The following is a 20,229-nucleotide window of genomic DNA, read 5'->3' as shown; positions in this document are numbered from 1 at the left end:
ATTGGGCTGCTATTTTATGGAATTTGGTGCAGAACTTGGACCAAAAATGACAAACATTTTGGGATTCAAGTATTTTTATAGTACATACTACACATTCTTATTTTCTGAATTTCAATTAATGTTTAAGAGATTTCCCATTCTATAACCTGTAATAGATCCCATAAAATCTGCAGAAAATTGCAATTCTGAGACACGGAATGCAGTAGGGAAGGGGAGTAGGTACAGAAATTGAGTAATTTTTTCATAACACCATCATTTTATATTTCACCTCCTTACTATGCCTTTTCATATCATTGACATTTTACGGATAGTTAAAGCCTGTAAATTTGTGTCTTTTTAGAAGAACAACAATCACTCGACCTCTAGAGAGCTACTTCAATAGCCATTTACCTGTATGGGAACTTCAGTAAAAATGTGGACAATTTTCAAAAGGCAAGATAGGATTTACCCCTTCACTGAGAGATGTGAACTTTGAACATCCCTACCTCCATCATTAATCAGTGACACTAACACAGTCATACTTCATGGGACTATTCATTTCCTAAGTGTTTGCAGGAAACAGCTGGATCCCCAGCTACTACATGAATGCACTAGAAGACACGACGCTTGTGTCCAGGAAAGATTGTCAGGGATTTGAAGTAGTACATGATCTTACGAAAAATATTACACAGCTTGCTATGAAAGATCTTTGTGTAAGATACTATCAACCAATAGCCAGGCACTGTGCTGAATACAGGCAAAAATGTCCAGGGCAGCAGACCATGTTGCCAATAGCAAGAGAGTGAAGATGAGTCAGGGTAGCACAGGCTTTGACAGAGCAGATCCCCAACCTGCCTCCACAGGCCGCTGTTGCCATGGGGGCAGAATTTGAAGTAGGAGAGGAGGGAACTGAGGTGGGCACCCTGGTGAGAAGGGAAGTGTGACAGAAAGAAGACCATTCAGAACAGTTTGGAACTGTGCTAGGGAGGGCAAGGTCTACTGGTAGGCTGGGGAGGAAGCCTTGGAAAACCCTTGGGGCCTCCAAGACCTCCCACAGCCTTTCACAACTTCAGGGGGCCTCCATCCAGACCATTGTACCTCATCACAATTCCATACACCCTTTCCAAAAATCACAAACCCAGCATAAGCTCCCACAAGCCCTACAAATCATACCAGATCTCCTCACCTTGCTGCCAACCAGATGGCCTTTGCTAGCCCTACACCCAAAACCTCCACTGTCCCTTCCACGATAACACATACCCCCCAGCTCAACTCTTCTTTGTTACAAAATTCTGTACTTCATTTGCATATGATGCTGCAAGCTCTTGAGCTGACTTGGTCAGCAGGAGCTTCACACAGGCACAGAATATCCACTAAACCTTTCACTAATATCTTTGATAGGCACGTTTTGGATGCACAGTAATACTTCTCTGAACACATGCTCCTCATTTTGCACAGTTAACTGGATGCAGAATAAGATCTCAAGTCCTTTTTTTTTTGCATCTAAATTGAATAGTCCGAAAGCTTTAGCTATATAGCTGTTAGTTTAAATCTGAAATGTGAAACACGTAAAATGTAACATTAAAACAAATTACTGTTATTGAAATGTTGCTTTTTTTTTAATGAACCGCAAACAAAACACTTATTTAAACTTGGACTCTTATGATTTTTCAAGGAACATACCATCGCTTTTTCCCAAGCTTTTCCCATAGGCAAGTACATCCTCTATTTTTTATTTCATCTGTTTATCTATTTATCCATTGCACTTTGTTGCAACACCCCTGAGCCTGATCTTGGATATTGTCTTTCACAAGGAGGTTTTTTGTTGGGGGTTTTCTTTGGTGGTTTGTTTTTGGTTTTGTGTTTTGTTGGTTTTTTTTTCCCTTAACCAGGACATCTCCCACAGCATGACCCACAAAACCAGTGATAAAGATGTGCACATCAGGCAATATATACAAGGTTGAAATGCAAAACTTTGAACAAAATTATTAAAACATAAATACTAAACTATACATGCATATAAATATGCATAATTATTTCATACTATCAGTCATGGTCAAAACTGTACTAGCATGCACAGTACAGCTCAGAAGACTGTTCTTCTAAGTCTGAAGTTTCTACACATCATCATAGAATTGTCATATTTTTTAATTTTCAATTTTTATATTAAAAAGACCTGAAAGCCATTAACTATGGCCCTTGACATTGATCTATCTATTGTGTTTTGTGCTATTACCTATTATTCCTGGAAAAATAATTGCTTTTATTTTTCCAAATAATTTTCAAAAAATCTGAGTTTAAAAGTCACCAGTGACAATTTCACAAGCAGGAGCTTTCAACTAACCATTAAACAAATATGAAGAGTATTTTTACAATTAAAAAACCCCCATAGTTCACTGAATTCAGACAAATCCTGTATATTATGAATCGACCAACCACATGATTGATGAAATGATGCGTGAAAATAGAGGCAGAAGCAAAATAACCTACTTGAACCCAGAAAATTTTCAGACAATAATCATTACCAGCTTTAATTAACTTCAACACAAAAGCGGGGGCTCCTTCTGTTTCAACTTAATGAAGCTCAACACACAGACACTACAATTAGAGACAAAGCGTAAGTCTAAAGCAAGTCATATCTTAGGATTGAAATAATGAGCTTAGTATTTTAATTTTGCAGTCAGCAATTATGTGAGATTTAGAAACAAAGAAACAATACATGCAACTGCAATGTTAAGGTACAAATGTAGCTGGTTTTCACTCAATATATTTCTTATAAGCCAAAGGCAAGAAAGTAACCTTTTTCCTACAATAAGCAGTATGTACAATACCTTGGAAATATTTCCACTATGATCATCTACGATTTACTCACTTTCATACTACACAAGTCAGAAATGTGACCTCATCTAAAGCTATGAACTGCTTAGTGACTTCTATCTTGCCTTTCTCATATATATTCATTAAATCTTTATCTATAATACCGTTATTTCCATTTAAAATGATTGTTGTGTAGCAAAAAAGCTGCTCTCCCACAAAAATGAATAAATGTAGATTACTTCCACCCTTTTCAATAATTTGCCTATTCCTAAATACCAGGTTGGAAGAATATATGACCTTTAACTTAATCTCATCACCAAGCACCTCCAAAAAAAAAAGCACAAAAAGAGAAAAGATGGTCTGCCAGTTATTTCTCCCATTTATAGTTTATTAAACCTAAAGATAATAGGAAAAAGGTGGAAAAAAGCAGAGAACGTCTGGGCTGTAGTATCAGATATCACTGCTTATTACTGGCTATCTGCCTAGTAATCATAAATCCATAGGGTAATATTCTAAAATCTTTTGCTTTTCAGGTAGGTGTGAGCCAAAAAGAAAAAAAAGTTTAATTTTCTATGAAAGGCAGAAAACAGCAAGCACAGCACAACTGGGTACCAGGATGCATAAATATTCCTGATTACAAACCCTTTCACATAAAGCAAACAGGAAGAGTTTGAAGCTAACAGTGTGTACATCATGCAGAAGGTATCTCTGTCCCAAAAGATAGATATCACATCGACTATGAATGAACTGCTCCAATAAATTATATTATTCCTCAGAGGGGAAAGGAGAGCAATGCTATAAACAGTGACTTCAGAAAAGTGAGAACAATAGGGCATTGAATTTTGCAAGAGTGAATTAAGGATCTTTTTTTCCTGGAGGGGAGCTCAGTATCATTGACCAATGAGCCTTATAAATAAAAACATTAACTCTAGCACTGCCTGGTCCTCTAAGTACCTTAGCATCTCGTCTTTTTGACATATCAAAACCTAAATGTAGATATAAAATACATACAAGTACATACAGAATTCAATAGATGTTTCAAATAGATTCTTTAAAATAAACTTTCCAGACAGTTCAGAAAGCCTGTGATTCTGCCAAAATGCGCATCTCAAACACGCAGCTTTGATGATAGACTGTGCTGTGTACCTTTGGTGTAGGAGTCCTAACAAATCAGAAAACAACAATCTCTGTACATCACCTCCTCCTTGTGCTGTCTGATACGTACTGAATACCCACGGATAAAGGAAAGCTGAGCCAGAGCAGCATTTTTCAAAATTTATCTTGATAGAATGAAAATCCTCAGAACTGTCACTTGCTTTTGGCATCACTTAAACCAAGGAGAATCGTTTTGTTAAAACGTTCATCGAGATCTTGACAGGACTAAAGGAGCGTACAAGTAAATCTGACTCCCAGGGTACAACTGCTCAGTGCTGAGGGGAGGGCTGCTGCTAGCCAGGTAAAAGGCACGGGGCTCAGAGCACCAGTCGCTGAGTAGCTGACCTTTTCCGCAGCAGAAAGTTAAAAGCTAATTAGAAAGCATTTTCAGAAGGTGACAAGCTCTCTTTTTTGTCTGAGAGAGGGATGATCACCAATTTCTAGGCCACAGTCTCGACAAGCAAGTCAAACAACTGCCCACTATGAAGAGATTTTTAATCCCAAATTTCTGTTTGCTGTCACCAATATGCCAAACATTAAGCACTGGGAACTCTAACTTCATCTTGCATGGTCATTTGTCCTTTTCTCAGGCTCTTTAGCTGCTTTCTTGGTTAGTTAGAATTGGAAATTGATAGCCCCATAAATGTCTACTAGAGACACGTGTTTAAATGCATCATCTCTGCTCTGACAATGATAAAACAAGTGTGTCTGAGGTTTATGGCAATCACAAGGAACATACGTTTTTCAATATCGTTGTGATATTTTTCCTCATCTCCTATGCAGCGTTCCTCCCTCACTCCCTTCACATACTTGTTTTGCCAAACTTCTCTGAAATACATTTTTTAATGGTATTTGAATGTTACCTACTCTTATTCTCTCTGAAAGTTTCTTTAGAATTATAATGAAGCTTATGTCAGGCAGCTTCTTACTGTTTATGTAATTGCCAAACCTGACACAGAAGAGGAGAAAGGAAAGAAGGTTTTGCCTTTTTTTTTTTTTTTCCCCCAAAGTAGCTGAAAATGGTTTCTCCATTTTAGCCTCACTATAAGCAAAGGTAATGGTTTTAGAGAGACTTGCAAAAAGATTACTGTCAGTACTCTGGAAACACAAAGATATTAACACTTAACAGCTTTCCATTTACACATTATTTAGTTATTTCTCCTTCTCCAGCCTTCTTTCCTGTGCCATACAGCCTTCTGACACTGAACCTTTTTCTGCACTGTTTCTGCTTCCTTCTGCACCCTCTGCAGCCTTTCTTTCACAAACCTCAGTTACCCCTTGCTTCGTTTAACTTCTCCCTACTCTTACGTCCCTGCCGAGATCAGCGGGCCTGGTGTCCAGGAGGTGCTCATCTCCCCAGACAACGGCCTGCTTTGAAATGCAGGGGAAGTTGCCAACTTCCCAATTATAAATTGCAGCATGCATGGATCACATCCTATTCTGACTGTGTGGAAAGGCAATCGCATTGGCAGAAGCTATTCTGGTTTGGGCACTTTTGGAAGGAATGCTAGGCGTTTTGAAAGAGGAAATGTTTTTGAAGTCTCAGGTGAAGTTCTTGCAAGCTTACACTAACTCCCAGCTTGATATGACAAATTTTAATCTAATTTTAAGGCTGCAGCATAAAGTATTTTTATCAATTTTCTGCTAAAAGTTCATTTCATAATGTCTCTTGTTTTTCTTTTTTTCTTTTTTTTTTTTCCCCTGCTTGAAAGTGACTGGCTCCTGGTACATCATTATCCGTTTATCTGAACAATGCGAGCTTATTCCTCTATCTATTCTATTGGAATAAGTTCAAGAATTGCCTTGCAAAAAACAATAAAAGAAAGAATTCTGTGTTGCAAACACCGATTTTTATCACTATTTTAATGACAACTTCTGTTTTATTTATAACTTTAACCTGTGAATTTATGTGAATACGCAAGAATCTCAGCTTTTATTTCTTTTAAACATGTCTCTAATTCTTATAAGATGCTTGCAAAGAACATAAAAAAGCAACCTGGAAATACTTAATGATTTGAGCATGGGAAAGGAAAAACTGTATATATGTATTATACGTATGTAAATACTTTCTGTTCCATCTTGTTATTGCTGTTAGACCTGATCTGTGATTCTTCTTAGTTTTGGAAAATACATTTCTTTTTTGCAGAATTGTGCCAGAGAGGAAAAGCCTTAAACTGCAGTTCAAATCCATCCTCTGAATCACACAGAACAGAAACTCAGACTAGGGCCTCTGAGATCCAAAATGACTGACCCATCCATCAGGCTTTACCGAGCTGAGTATCTCACAAACTCTTCTGCTGCAGTTGTTTCATATCATATAAATAATTCAATATTCACTAGAGAAACAACTTGAACAGGTTTCTCATATCCTGAGAGCCCCACCTATTTGATTATGAGTTGTTCCAAAGCAGAGGTTTCTCCTGCTCAGGAAAAGCTTTGGAGTATCTTAATGGTTAATCAGAGAACTTGAAATTTTCAAAACACTCATGGTATAAGAAAACTATTTCCTTCTCATTTCTGGTAGCAAGCAAACATAATAAAGGGACAAATAAACACAAAAGGAAAAATCTCAGGAAGAGAAAATTATCTGTTTAGTCATATAGTTCTTTGACAATTCTAGGTTTCAGATTTCTGTAATTGTTTACAGCAGATATCACCAGGCAAAAGGCACCGTGTCTGTATTCAATGGGTAGAAATGAATTTATAGTGTGTTCTTCAGTACACACTTCAGATTGCAGTTGCTACCACAAGAGAGGTAGGCAGGAATAAATCCATAACTGTCTAAAAACTATTTCTGGTAGCGCTTTAATGAGTCCAGCCTTTTAAGGGTACCAAAAGGATGAGTCCTATAACTGCAGTCAAAAGAATGAATCTCTGGAACTCCATGCCAAACTTTCTCAGAAGCAGAGCACATTATTAGCAATAGCAAATTCAGACCACAGCTGCCAGTTCCTTTGCTGTCGAGCCCCACGTAGACAGAACAGCTGTTGAACTAAACAGGGAGAGAATTACTGTTCTTTTTTGATGGCTCCCTTACATAAGGCAGAATGGCAACAAAATGCCAAACAATTATTTACAGCAGAGAAATTATGAATTTGTTGAAAAATCATCTCCTGCATCTCTGCTTCTGAGATAGTGGGTTAAACTCTGCATTTCTGTGCTTGGCTATCAAACTCGCTCCTTGTCAACGGAAGTTATGAACACACATAAAAATAAAATAGTTCTAGTAATTTACATTTATTAGTTTGTAGTAAGCGAACTTAGATATTCTTAGAAAGATACAAGTGTGGAAGGGGGAAAAGTAATGAAAATTATCCATTTATCATAATTGTTTTAAAAAGACAAAAATTTCCCTCAATCCTCAAAAAATTCTACGAAACTCCAAAGTGAAAAAACTAATGAAGAAGTTAATCTTCATCATTAAAAGATGAACTAAAATATCACTAGCTGTTTTTGGGGGGTTTGTTTTGTTTTTTTTACCTGGCTTCATAAAACTCTGTTCTGTTTTTCTGTTCACCTACCACAGAGGCAGAAAACAGATAATAGCTTGGAGATTAAAATATCCCAAACAGTGCACAGCCCCTCTTTCTCTGTACACTCTCTTTCCAATACTTAATCCCTGCCATGCATTCAGAGCAAAAGCGATGTGAAAGTCTTCCTGTGAAGGTTACCTTCCATGTGCATCAGTTCTAGAGAACTCTTAACCAGTAACATCTGAATTCACTGATGTCTCAAATGGTTCCATAGTCGTTTTGGTTTTCCTCTTCCCAGCCGCAGCAATAAATAGGAAAGAGTAGACAAGTTCAAGTGCTCTCCACTGAAAGGGCTTATCCTTAGAGCTAAAAATCTGGAAATCAATTTGTTACAGTTCTGGTATTAGAGCAGTTCAGAAGTCCTTAATTTGAGCTTACAGAAATCAATAATACTAAACAAAGAACTGCAAAGCTGAAGCTTTTTTTTTTTCTTTCAGGAAAAAAGTATAGAAGAATTTTCTGAAAGAAAAAAAAATTTAACAGAGGAAAAACTGAAACAAAATAAAGACACTTTTATCATTTAAATGTGTCCTGCTGTGCCCTGTAGTTCACTAACTCCCCAGATGCTCATGCTCCTATTTCCTTTTTTCCTTCCTGTTAGCCCTCAAACTGCAGTGCAATTCTTAAGAGCTTGGGGCTTTGTTGTTGCTGTTGGTTTTTAATGACATTCTGAATTCTATGCTTGCTGTCTTTCCTTGGTCTCCCTTACCTTTTGATCAGTACTGAAAAATTTGATCTGTTCAGAAATCTCAGTAACAGTAATCTGCAGGCCCTGGCAGCATTTCTATATCATAGTTGTATCCAAATCATGCCTCCAGTTGGATGCACATAATCATATAGAAGAGCTTGTGGCAGTATCACAAGTGTCAGAGGAACACAAAGACAAACCTCTTGAGAGCAGGTGCTGTGTAAGGCACCTCAGGAAAGAGCTCAAGAGCCAGATTTTACAACTGAACAATCTATAATGTTTCCAGGATTTCTAGCTACTTCTGCAAGAGTTGCACAGGGTCGTGGAAAGTTAACAGTTTAGATTGGTGCTAGGTAAGGATCTCTTCCTAGTGCCTTCTTACAGGTTTCTCCCAAACCTTTGAAGTCTCACCTTTTGTAGACTTTCAAAAAACATTAAATATGTATAAAAAAGCACATTGTTCACCTGTAAACCACTGGAAAAAAGATTTTTTTTCCTACAGCCAACATATATACTCTAAGTGGAAGGATGAGATTTTCAAGGACACGAAGTACAATTAGGACTTAACACAGCCAGCCAAATCTGGCAGACAGGTACCTAACTGTGGTATAGTTTTGAAAACCTCTTCCTTAAGACTCGGCCATATGTTATAGATCTAAAAATATGAATAATGAAAAGCAGCCTTATACCATTATTCCTTTTTTATCCCAACTAAATTAACTTTAAGAGTATTCTTAAAAGAAAGTAATCCTTTCCTAAAAACTATTTGATTAATCCTCTTCTACTCTCGTGACATAAAACTGAAATAAGGTCAACCATCTTAAAGTATTGGCACTTGGATCTATCCTATCCAGAAAGTGAAACTACAACAATCCAAAAAGAAAACATCTAGTAATTCAGGTGACATCAACTACGCACTAGTCTTCATTCTATCAAAAAGAAATAACCTTCCTTTTTTATTATCACATCACACACAGGCAGAGAAAAGTCAGCTGGAATATAAGGCAAGTGAACTAATGAACTTAATTAACACAGAGAAAATAAAAGAACTACCCTGCAAACGTGTATGTATAATGAAACCATTCAGCAAATGAACCAGCAGTCATAACAAAATTTTGCATGACTTCCTCCTCCCATTGGGGTCAGAAGTATGAAAACTGGGTAGGAACCAAGTATTATAAATCTTTGATCCTAAAATTAATACTTTTTTTTTTTAAGTTTGTAAGAAACAAAGTGCAAGTTACATTTACTGCTCCATTGAGAACTCCAGCATCAGTTCCACTGCTGAGCGTCCACCTCCTGAGATTATTGAACACCAGAAATAATACAACACTATAACAGATCTTACCCTCACTCTGTTCAGATGGTAACAACACTCTATGCATTTCTATCCTAAGAAAGAGGTCAGATACAATTCCATAAATAGTACGATATTGTAGAGGATTTAGGTGACAACACAGACCACATGACTGCAGTTTAAGCGTGCTTTACCACCCTGCTAATAACTGCATGGTAAGAGCAGCTGGGTATCACATTGGTGTATTTTTACACAACAAAATCCATCCAGTTTCTAGCGGTTTGAGGAAACGTGGTGGGAGGAGAAAGCCTCTAAACCTATGTGGCTGTATCAGCTGCATATCAACAAATTCTTAGGTATATGACAGCTCCAGGGAAGAGTTTTCCACTTCAGAGCCTCTTCCGGAGGTCTGAACACAAATTCCACCACGGTGTTTCTGTGAATCATAACAATGCAGTTTATATCTCAGGAAACACATACTCAAGTACAAGGGAAGGAGATAATCAGGAGGCCAAATTTCAGTTAACAATGATTACAAATGATTTGAAATTTCTTTTTAATAGGTCACCTCATAACAGAAGATGTTACCCTCTTTTTTATCTTTTCCCCAAAATTTTTCTCTGGCAAACAATTAAGTCAACAAAACTAAAAGATGGTTGTGGAATCACTTCAAAACCTTCAGCATCCAATACTTTTCCTGCGTCTGTGCTCGGCAGTTGGCCCCTATATTGGTTTTTTCATCGTGTTAAAGCCACAAAATCAGGAAGAATTACTTCATTTTAAACAGAGGCAAGCACAGAGACAGTGTCCCATATAAAGCAAGATGAGCAATCCTTTAAGACTATAGAAATATTGTGACAAGGCAACTTGTTGTAGCAATACAAATGGTAATTTATCTTATATCTCCAAATACATTATTAGGCATGATTAAAGATAGTAATTCCACTTAGCAACAATTTGAAAAGAGTCTTTAGTAACACAGAATAACTTGAAACCATACCCACCAGGTAAGAAAACCCTGGATTGGGTAAAAGATTCAAATACAACATTTAGAAGGTTATTTCCTCATAACTTGCTCTAGGTTCACATCCCTAACAGGAAAAAAAATCTCCCAAAGCCCAAATACTGCAGGGTAAATCATTACAGTCAGCTCTCACCAATTCTTAGTTTGGCCATTACTCAAACATGTAATATATAATGCTGATGAGTTAAACACCATATCACCCATTTTGATTTATTTCTTTCAATTCACTAGGAATTTTATTTATGTTTATAACTACTAGGTTTTTGTTGGTGGTGCCAATAGATTCAGTCCATTAATAGTTGAGTGCTTAGACCATTATAAGGTATATTGATTAGACTACCTATAAAATAACTAAGGACAAAACTAATAATGTTACTTTAAAAAAATGCCCATAAGGGATCAGGTCTAGCCTAACCAAATAACATAGTTTCAGCATTGCTGAAGAGAATACCAGCAGCCTAAAAGATGAACTCTTCCAGTTATTATTTTCTTTTAGTTGGTGTTTTTTCATCGTCAATAACAATATTAATATAATTTTATTTCTCCCTTATATCATTTTTATGTACTGACACAATATTATCTATACTGTCCTCAAGACATAGAAGGTGATGTTGGACCAATAAAAAGCACAAAAGCACTTTCTTTATGTGCTTTCTGAATTTCCAGAATATCTGAGCACAAAGAGTGCAGACTGGTGCTGTATCACATACCACTAATTCAAAGCATTTAATCCTGTCTTCCACACGCCGGCCAAGGCCATACAAATGCCAAAAATTTCCTCTTTGATAGCAGAATTATATACACTGTATATTGTATAAGCCTTCTGTCCCCCTCCACTTGAATGTATACTATCAAATCATTCTGGCCATTATTTTATATTGAGCAGATGGTATTATGAGTTTTTTGATAAAGAACAACAATCACCCAGCAAGGGTTGCAAAGGGGTCGCTGAAACCAAGATTAACAATTGATTAGCTTTAATGGACCGTGACAATAATAAACAACAGACCTCTACACAAAGATTTGATTGTCCTGTTAATGCTGTTGACACAAATGGCTTTTAACTGGCTTCCTGAAAGTGTTAATATCTTCAAAGCCTCAGCAAATGAAGGACTTCATCAAAGTGAGAACTATCCTGTAGTGAAGAAGCACTTACTGTAGACCTCTAAAAAATCTTCTGTGAAGTGTGTTCCTGATTTATTCAGACAATAGCTCCTATTTCTCCAAGGCTTAAAGTTCAAAAAAATAAAATGCAGCACACCTCTGCGAGGCTGGAATGTAACAGACCTCTAAAGCATTTGAGTACAGAAGCTGGCATTCATTGAATACAACAATAATATGAATTATAACTTTCAATGCACTCATTTTATCCTCACTCCAACATGGGCTGACAGATCTCAGTATCGCAGCCTTCTAAACTCAATTTTTTATCCTAAAAAGGTCACTATTTTTTTCCTTTCTGCACAGAAATCAGTAATTTGCATCACATTTTCATAAAAATAAAATGTTTTGTGATTACTGGAAGTAACCATGGTAAAATCTGAAAATAGAACTTACAGAGCTGTGTATTTCTTAGATACATGTATGGGAAAAAGTCTACAGAAAAAGTCTCTGTTTCCCTTAATGCTTAATCTCAAAATTTAAATAGACATATGGCAAATATTCACAGAAGGTTTTAAAATTAAATCTAGATAGCTAGAGACAAAGTAAACAAAACTGCACCTAACATGGCATTCAAGAAACCAAGGACATCGGAATTCATTGAAGGTATTTACTCATTTCAGTATTAACACTTTCTATTAAACTTTCCATTTTAGCTTAGATTACTTGGTTTCTAAATTAACTTGTTTTTTTTTTCATTGAGTGTCTTATTTAAGCAAAGGTTTTTCTTTTAAACATCTTTAACTGTGAGCTGCCACAGTCCTTCTCCCTCCTGTATTATTCCTAAAGGCAACATTTTGAGACAATAATGGTACGGCTCTAAGGGCTTCTAGGTAAGAGAAAAAACGGTGTCAGCTCTAGACACAGATCCAAACGCAAACCACTTGCACAAATCAAGGTCATACTAATCCCATCCCTGTGGGTCCCACCCCATCTGCAAATTCAACTCTCCATAGAACAATTCCTTGCCAGTACACTGCAACGATGAAACATGCTGCTAATTACTGTGTTTAAAAATCTTGACCTAAGCAGACATGTAGGGAATTTAAATGAAATCTCTAAAAGAGTAAAATCCACCTGCTTGGTCTCCTGACACACAAACATTAAATGCATAACCTGTCAAAATACTGAGCCAGCCTTCATTAAGTCTGTTCTCTGTAATCAGCATCCTTCTATTACTCACATGCTTAGCTTTCTACAGCAGTTCTTCAAGCAAGCTATTGTGTAAACCATTATAGTACACTCTGATTATAAGTATTTAAGAAAATAATTATTAATTACCTGTAGGTCAGCATCAAACTCATGTTTCAGGTAAGCATCTTCTGCAGCTTCAACAAGACGCTGAAAAAGAAAAAAAAGTATTTTTCAAATAATAGATAACATCTTTAAATCCAAGTGTTTCTTCCAGTGTAACAACAGGGATTATTTGAGAACTGTGTAATTGTCACCACATAATATCTGCTACGATGCTTCATAGAATAGCAATAAATGATCCAGATTTAAAAAAAAAAAAAAACACCCCACCAAGTTTTTTAAACCCTCAGCATCCATGACTGATGGTACAAAAATCTCAAAACAGCTCAACTACTAATAAATAAATAATCAAAAAAAAGGTCATTTTTTCCACTAGTGCTCAGCACCCTGCAGCTCCCAGTCTGATACTGATTTTTGAGAGAACACAAAATAAATTTGCTTTCACACAGGACCTTAATTTTGCACATAGGAGCCCTTTTAAAGTCTTTCTTCAAATTAAAATAGGAGGTATTTCCTAATAATGCACTTGATTGCAAGCAACTGAAATAAAAAGGAATTTCTAAATAGCACATCAAATATAAAAGATTAGACAAACAGAGATTAGGTTTGTTTTGAAGATTTGAAGTGATGTGCATAATACCTTAACATGGTGCATAATCACACGAAGATTTTTCTGCTCTTACAGAAGTAATATTTACTGAATGACAGCAATTCAGTAGTATTTTTTTCCTCTTAATAATATTCAGAACTCCCTGCAGTAGTTATTGTTCCTTACTGCTGTCATCTGAAGGAAAAGAGGGGTTGCACTAAAACACAGCTACTTGAAAAATTTAATTCATATAGGGGTTTAATTCATATAGGGGTTTAATTCATATAGGGGTTTGATTCATATAGGGGTTTGATTCATATAGGGGTTTGATTCATATAGGGGTTTAATTCATATAGGGGTTTAATTCATATAGGGGTTTGCTGCAGACATTCTCTTGAAAAGACATTATATCCTTTCTAAGGATTTATTTAGGGTTCTTTGTAGTTCTGAATATTTTAACTATGGAAGTAACTCTTTCTAGTTTTTATTTAACCTAACGGAATATTCATATATGTACAACCCAAAATTAATCAAAGAATGATCTGTCACAGAATACTCAATATATTACTTGTAGTTTCTTTGATCTATCAAGACACTGGTACACAGGTATCCTTTCAAATATTTTGTATCATGAAGGAAATGAGCTACAGGCTCTCATTAATGATACACAGAGTGGACAGGCATGCACAATTTTGCTTCTGTTTTCAGAACTGTACACACTTCTATTGAGTCTTTGGATATAAATCAAAATGGAATTGGAATTCATATCGATTGCTATACAATTTGAACTATAACGGAAATTGAATCAAGAAACATATTTCTGGTTGCCAATCCAGAATAAATGGTTCAACAAAAAGCTGACAGTTTAAGGCAGAGCCATGTTGGTTATAGCGAGCATTTGAGTTCGCAGAGGTCTGCAAAGCAGCAGCGTGTCACAGCCTTTCCTGACACATCTCTCTCTCACTGCATCACTTACCCACATGTGAGCACAAGCCTCACTAAACCCTCAATCCTCTGCTGGGCTTCTGCATCTTCCCTGCAGACCCCAGTGGGAAGGCTTTTCCTACCTTTTCCCTTAGTGCAGTGTTACAGATCTCAATGATTTAATGAAAAACCGGAAACACTACTGATGCCTAGGCTGATACAGAAGAGCAAGAGAGAGCAGATGAAGTCCACCTTCCCCGAGCCCTGCACTGTGTGTACACCCCTCTCATTTGACTGTTTCCACCTTCAAAAATCTTGTCGCATGTAAATTCAGCTGGTCTTAGCAAACCCTTTTGACCTAAACTGAAATGGAACTGAAATGGTTCCAACCCTGGGCAAGCCAAACCAGAACTGAACTGAAAAACGTACCAGCTCACCTTCCCACATGCACACACATGGGTAAAAGAACCCAACGACTAATGATACATCACAACAGGCTATGTGAGGGGAAGCCATGAAAAAATATTTCAAATGTAACAGTGAAGTTCTATGGAATTGTTCCTACTGCTCCTGTATTGTAGGAATAGTAGTAGAAAGAGACCTTGCAATTTGAAAGGTCATCAAATATTAAAATTTGACCCACAATTCTTTTTTGCATTTAGAATTTTAAAAGTAGCACAAACTAACTACGTTGAGGGGGAAGCCTTGCGCAACTGAAAGAGAGTCTTAAACATTTGAATGGTCTCAGAAGACCAGCATGTTAGTGACCTGCTGAAGGTATTTTATAAATCTAGCCCTCATTTTTAAGTATGAAAAAGGCATTTTATATAAAATAACTACTCTAATTCAATGCATTTCTGCAGGTGTGTACTCCTTTATATTGAAACTACAGTTGCCTTACTACTCTGTGCCCACCTAATACACAAGACCATGACTGATGAGTCTGAAGGGAAAAAAGGGTCCAAAAAATTCTTCACACAGAAATGAATACAGGGATAAGAGAAACACGTTTTCCTTTCTATGATGAAATATTTACTTACTCACCAGAAGGAAAATTATTATAGTATTTCATGAGATACCAGTGCCTAGATATTAGTACCTAGTGGTCTAGAAAAATAATTCATGGCTTCTTATGTAGTTTGTATTGATCCCAACGTGTTTCAATTACATTTTTGCCTCAGCGAAATAAATTTAAACTCAGATTTATCCCCCATGTAAGAAATAGCTAGAGAAGCATAAGATGGGTAATAGTAGAAACATCTGGTAAGGAGGGCAGCTCAGAAATGAAAAGTACTGATGGATACTTTATTGATTTATTCATTAAGATTTCAGTTGTTACATTTATTCTTTTAGAAAAAAAAGTTACAGACATTTCAGCAACATTCTCTACAGGAAACAGAACAAAAAAGCAAACAAACTACCAACATGTATTTTTCCTTGAAGATGTAGACACAAATACACACACACACACTACATGCTTCACCCTCACAAGTCTAATAAGAAAATTAAAATTTTGGTACACTGAATGTAGACAACGCAAGCATATGCTGCATCTCCTATGTAATAGTCCTCAGCTACAGTTTGCTTTAAACATCTTAACACCCTTATGAAGGAGACCGTGAGAAATCCGGGAGAGCTACAGAAAAGGTAAGCTAGTAATAAGCCTAAATTCATAAAATTACATATTAGTGGATATACAGATGATATCAGAATGAAGAAATTGTATACAACTGTTTGGCGGGCGGGGGCTTTTTTGGTTGTTTTGTTTGGTTGGGTTTTTTTGTTGTTGTTGTTTTTGGGGTTTGTTTTTTTTTGTTTGTTTGTTTGTTTTTTGGTTTGGTTTGGTTTTAAAGAAGTCCCCAAAGGGATGAAGCATGATGGAAGAAATTCCTTGATGCTCTGGAGGCAAAAATATAAAAACCACATGTAACACTGCAACATTTTTATATTAAGGCCAAAAATCCCTTTTAAAATATTTTAATGACTGAACAGTTATCTAGCAATGATTCTCAACATTAGCATGATTAGCAATTTTAACTTAATGGTTTATAATGACACTCTTAATACAAATGCCAATATATTTTCATTTGAGTAAACAATGCTCTAAAATCATTGCTGTAGCAAGTAAATGCTTACCAAGACATGGTTATCCTGAAGGGAATTGCAAGTTATCTATATCCTTTTACACAGAATGAATTATGAACACTGAGTAAGCACTGTTAGAGTTACACCATTTAAGGGTCTATATTTTAGGAGTAGTTAGCTCTACATGTGGAAAGATGTTTGCATGTGCATGCACAGACAAGTCAAGGGCAGCATATAATCCTTACATAAAGGACAATTTCCACTTTCTATGGCACAGTTCAGTTGAGGTTCCCCCAGTTAAGGAACTAATCCTTATAACTTTCCCAATATGTGTAAATATGAGAAAGATTAACTGACTTACCCAGCATATCACAAAGCAGCATCGATAAAAATAGGGCATGAACCAGGAGATGGAACAAATATGACACCCAAAGAAAACCCAAAATGGTCACCAAAACACAATGTCAATGTTTGGTATTTTTAGTAGCACTAGTATCACAGATAATGTAGAGAAAGCTGAGAGAAGAAAAAGAAATGTTTGTTTCCTCTCAAAAACATTAAAAAAAAAATCACTGAGCTATCTCTGAATAGGATATTCTTAACAAATGGCATTTTAATTTCAGTGAACTGATATTCCCAAATTCTCATTCAAGGTTGGTTGTTATAGAGATAGCAAAGGAAAGGTGAGTGAAACAGAATGGATGAGGGAAAAAGAGAATCCATCAGAGAGTAAGGGGAAAATGGAACAGATGGGTAGAAAGTTGAAAATAAATTAATAAGAAATTAACAATTTCAAGGAAAAACATCAAACATCCAGAGCATAGGGTTCTCATTTTAGCTTGAGATCTTTACTCTTTCCATGTGCCTTGTAAGGTTTTCAGTTTGCTTTTCAATGATTCTTCTTCATTAGAATCCCGTTTTGAAGTTAGATTAAATAAATTCATAAGCATAACAAAGTTTGAAACTGTTTCTAAACTCCTGAACTGCAGAGGGTCACTAACCTTTATCCGTAAATGCTGACGGAAGTTATGTTCCTCTCTCTCTTCAGCTATCAAATCTTGAAGCAGCATATTTATATTTCATTGTTTCCTTTCTGTTTTTCTAAGATAAACCAACTGCTACACATAAGACCAGAAATGCTGCTAGAAATTGCTCTTCTCCAAACCAAACTGCTATAAATTTCAAAAAAGGATGGAAGACTGCTCTACCTTAATTATAACTGGTACCAACTAGGTACTGATATTATCTCAGTCCATAACATTAATAGTTTATATTCCATTAGATCAATATGATAAAATTTAATTTCAAAATAGCAAGAAAAAAGTACTATATTGTGATGTACTTAAACAGAAAATGAAAGATCTACCCTCTCAATTGTAGATGCTCCTTCTTTACTCAGTCCCCGGCTAATGCCTCACTGCTACAAAAAGAACCAAGAACAGCTTCAGTTCTGTCGGTCAAAAAACATGAGCTTCTCAGCAGCCCTTCTACCAATGTGTTCTTCCCAAACTCACTACACTGCCTTAACATTTCTTGCAGTACATTATGTGATTCTTGCCAGTTTGAGCTGTTAACCTCCATATCATCCTGTGCAATGCAGAATTATTTATCATTTTAGAGCTACGAGAATTTCAGCCAGAGTATGCCTGTCAAGGGCCACCAATTCTGACCCTGCTCTGAGCAGTGAGATATCATAGTCATTAAAAAAAAAAATGTAGATAAATCTGTAGGAGGCTCTTATATCCGAGCATCTGAGTGCATTCAACCAACAGCAAAAACTAGCCCTGAACCCTAACACCCTTTCTCATAGTTTTCCCATGGCATCAGATCTGTTTGAGGTTCACCTCCTATACAAACTTTGTATATGGCTTCAAGGTTGATTTGCGATGTATTTTGGAAATAAAAAAATAATTTAAATCCATTCTTATTAAAAAAGTGGCAAGAAGTCTAAACACAAGAAAATCCTGTGAATATACTGCACTGAAAGTTTGTCTTGAAAAACAACAATATGTAAGAAAAAAACCCCAGGAATTTATGTAACTTTAAAAGCTTGTCTCCCAGACTCCTATATATGGAATTATAACATGTATTTCTATCTTAATCAAATGTAAACAAACTTTGTCAATAAAGACAGCAGGTAGCGAAACAAAGGAAAACTAATCCCTGTTTCTAACAGCTTCTTTCTTTCATATTTGTAGCAAGTTTTCTGGTACATTACCAAGCAAAAACCAGCAGTATTCTGTATACAGAAAATACTTACAACTACCAATAGTTACCCTTCTTCAGTTGAAATACTCGGTGCAATTTTAATAACCTTACTATTTATTTCAACATCTAATTTCCAATCAAAATTTGTAGTAATTGAGCTGTGAACACGCTAAAAATATTTCCTAAAGTGCAGCCAGATAACTATTTAAAACATAGTTCAGCAGTTGAGTATATTCCTGGGAGAGAAACCAGAACTTGTGTTTCAATCATCAGAGCAATTTTCTTCACCGGTTTCTTCATGAGAAGCCTATGCTGTGCATATGGGAGCACTCAGTAATGGATTACCAAACTTTAGAAACATTACCCAGGTACCTTCCTGTGACTTCCCCATTTTGGGGTTGATTTCAGAAGTGAAAAAGGGATTTCCTTTCCAGGAAACCTGTAAGGCCACAGGTGCTTTGAAAACTTCTGAAAAAGTTGGGCTGTTTTGGTAAAGAACAAGATTTATTAGCATTAAGTGAGCTTAGGTAATATCCTGGCATGGGTGGTAATTCTGCCGCAAGCCCTCCTTACTTCCATCAGAGTTCTGGGGTTTGCTTCTTTCACAGTTCATTTAGTGGAGAAGGTAAAGAAGCCAACAGAGAATATTTGATGTTGTTCATCAGTACCTCTATTACTATCTGTGCTTGAAAACAGTATCATATAACATGGCAATGAATGCACTGATGTGCAAACAGGCCTCTCAGTCTCACTATTTTATTGCAAATAGCTCTGCACATGTTGGCCGTAACCAACAGAGCAGCAGCATAGATATCAGAGACTGATGCTGACCTTGGAGGAATATTTGCTACCATCAGAAACACATGAGTTTTCAGACAGGCCAATGACAACAGACTTGCAATTTGGCTGGTTTTATCCTTGAGATTGGGGGGTGGGGGGAACTCGGGGGGACACGGACAGTTTTTTCAGAAAGCCCAGCAGCATATTTTATTTCCCACTCTGTTCTCCTCAGCTATGAGCTATTTTCTAGGAAATTCTATCACTAAAATTGCTGTTGCTGTGGCTAAGATGCACTGAAAATTATTTAGGCTCCTGTTATCTTGATATTAGAGTTCCTAGTGCTTGTAGCTTAAGACAGATATCAATCTTGCAACTAATGTCATACAAAAAAATGACTGCTCTATGACTGCTATCAAATTCCACTACAACAACTCACTAGACAATGCTCAGTCACAGTAAGTGCTGCATCAAAGCACAAATTATAAATAAAAGATAAAAATAAATTAAAAGCCTAGCAATTATTGTAAATAACTTCAATTATCCACTTATATTCATTCGAGACTGGCAGATTTTCAGGTTGATCATTGTTAGAGCACTCGCTGGTTTTTTGAAGCAATATAATGAGTTCAGCTTGGCAAAGAGCTGGACAAACAGAAATGAAACTGTAAATGGATTGAAGTACATGAAACTCACACATTGCATAACAGTGGCTAAGACAATCCTGGAGTAATTAGA

At 36.4% G+C, this 20,229-nt stretch overlaps 1 protein-coding gene across 1 annotated transcript in view; it reads right to left on the bottom strand.

Moving 5' to 3' along the window:
* The window catches only part of CACNA2D3 (calcium voltage-gated channel auxiliary subunit alpha2delta 3), a 460,953-nt gene that overhangs the window by 304,465 nt on the left and 136,259 nt on the right, over positions 1-20,229 (bottom strand). The window contains exon 4 of the mRNA XM_068408846.1: positions 12,936-12,995. Coding sequence (XP_068264947.1) covers positions 12,936-12,995 — 60 coding nt within the window. The remainder of the gene's footprint in view (positions 1-12,935; positions 12,996-20,229) is intronic.

Source organism: Nyctibius grandis, chromosome 10 (assembly GCF_013368605.1).
Source record: "Nyctibius grandis isolate bNycGra1 chromosome 10, bNycGra1.pri, whole genome shotgun sequence".
Taxonomy (NCBI): domain Eukaryota; kingdom Metazoa; phylum Chordata; class Aves; order Nyctibiiformes; family Nyctibiidae; genus Nyctibius; species Nyctibius grandis.
This window is presented reverse-complemented; position numbering and strand designations above follow the sequence as displayed.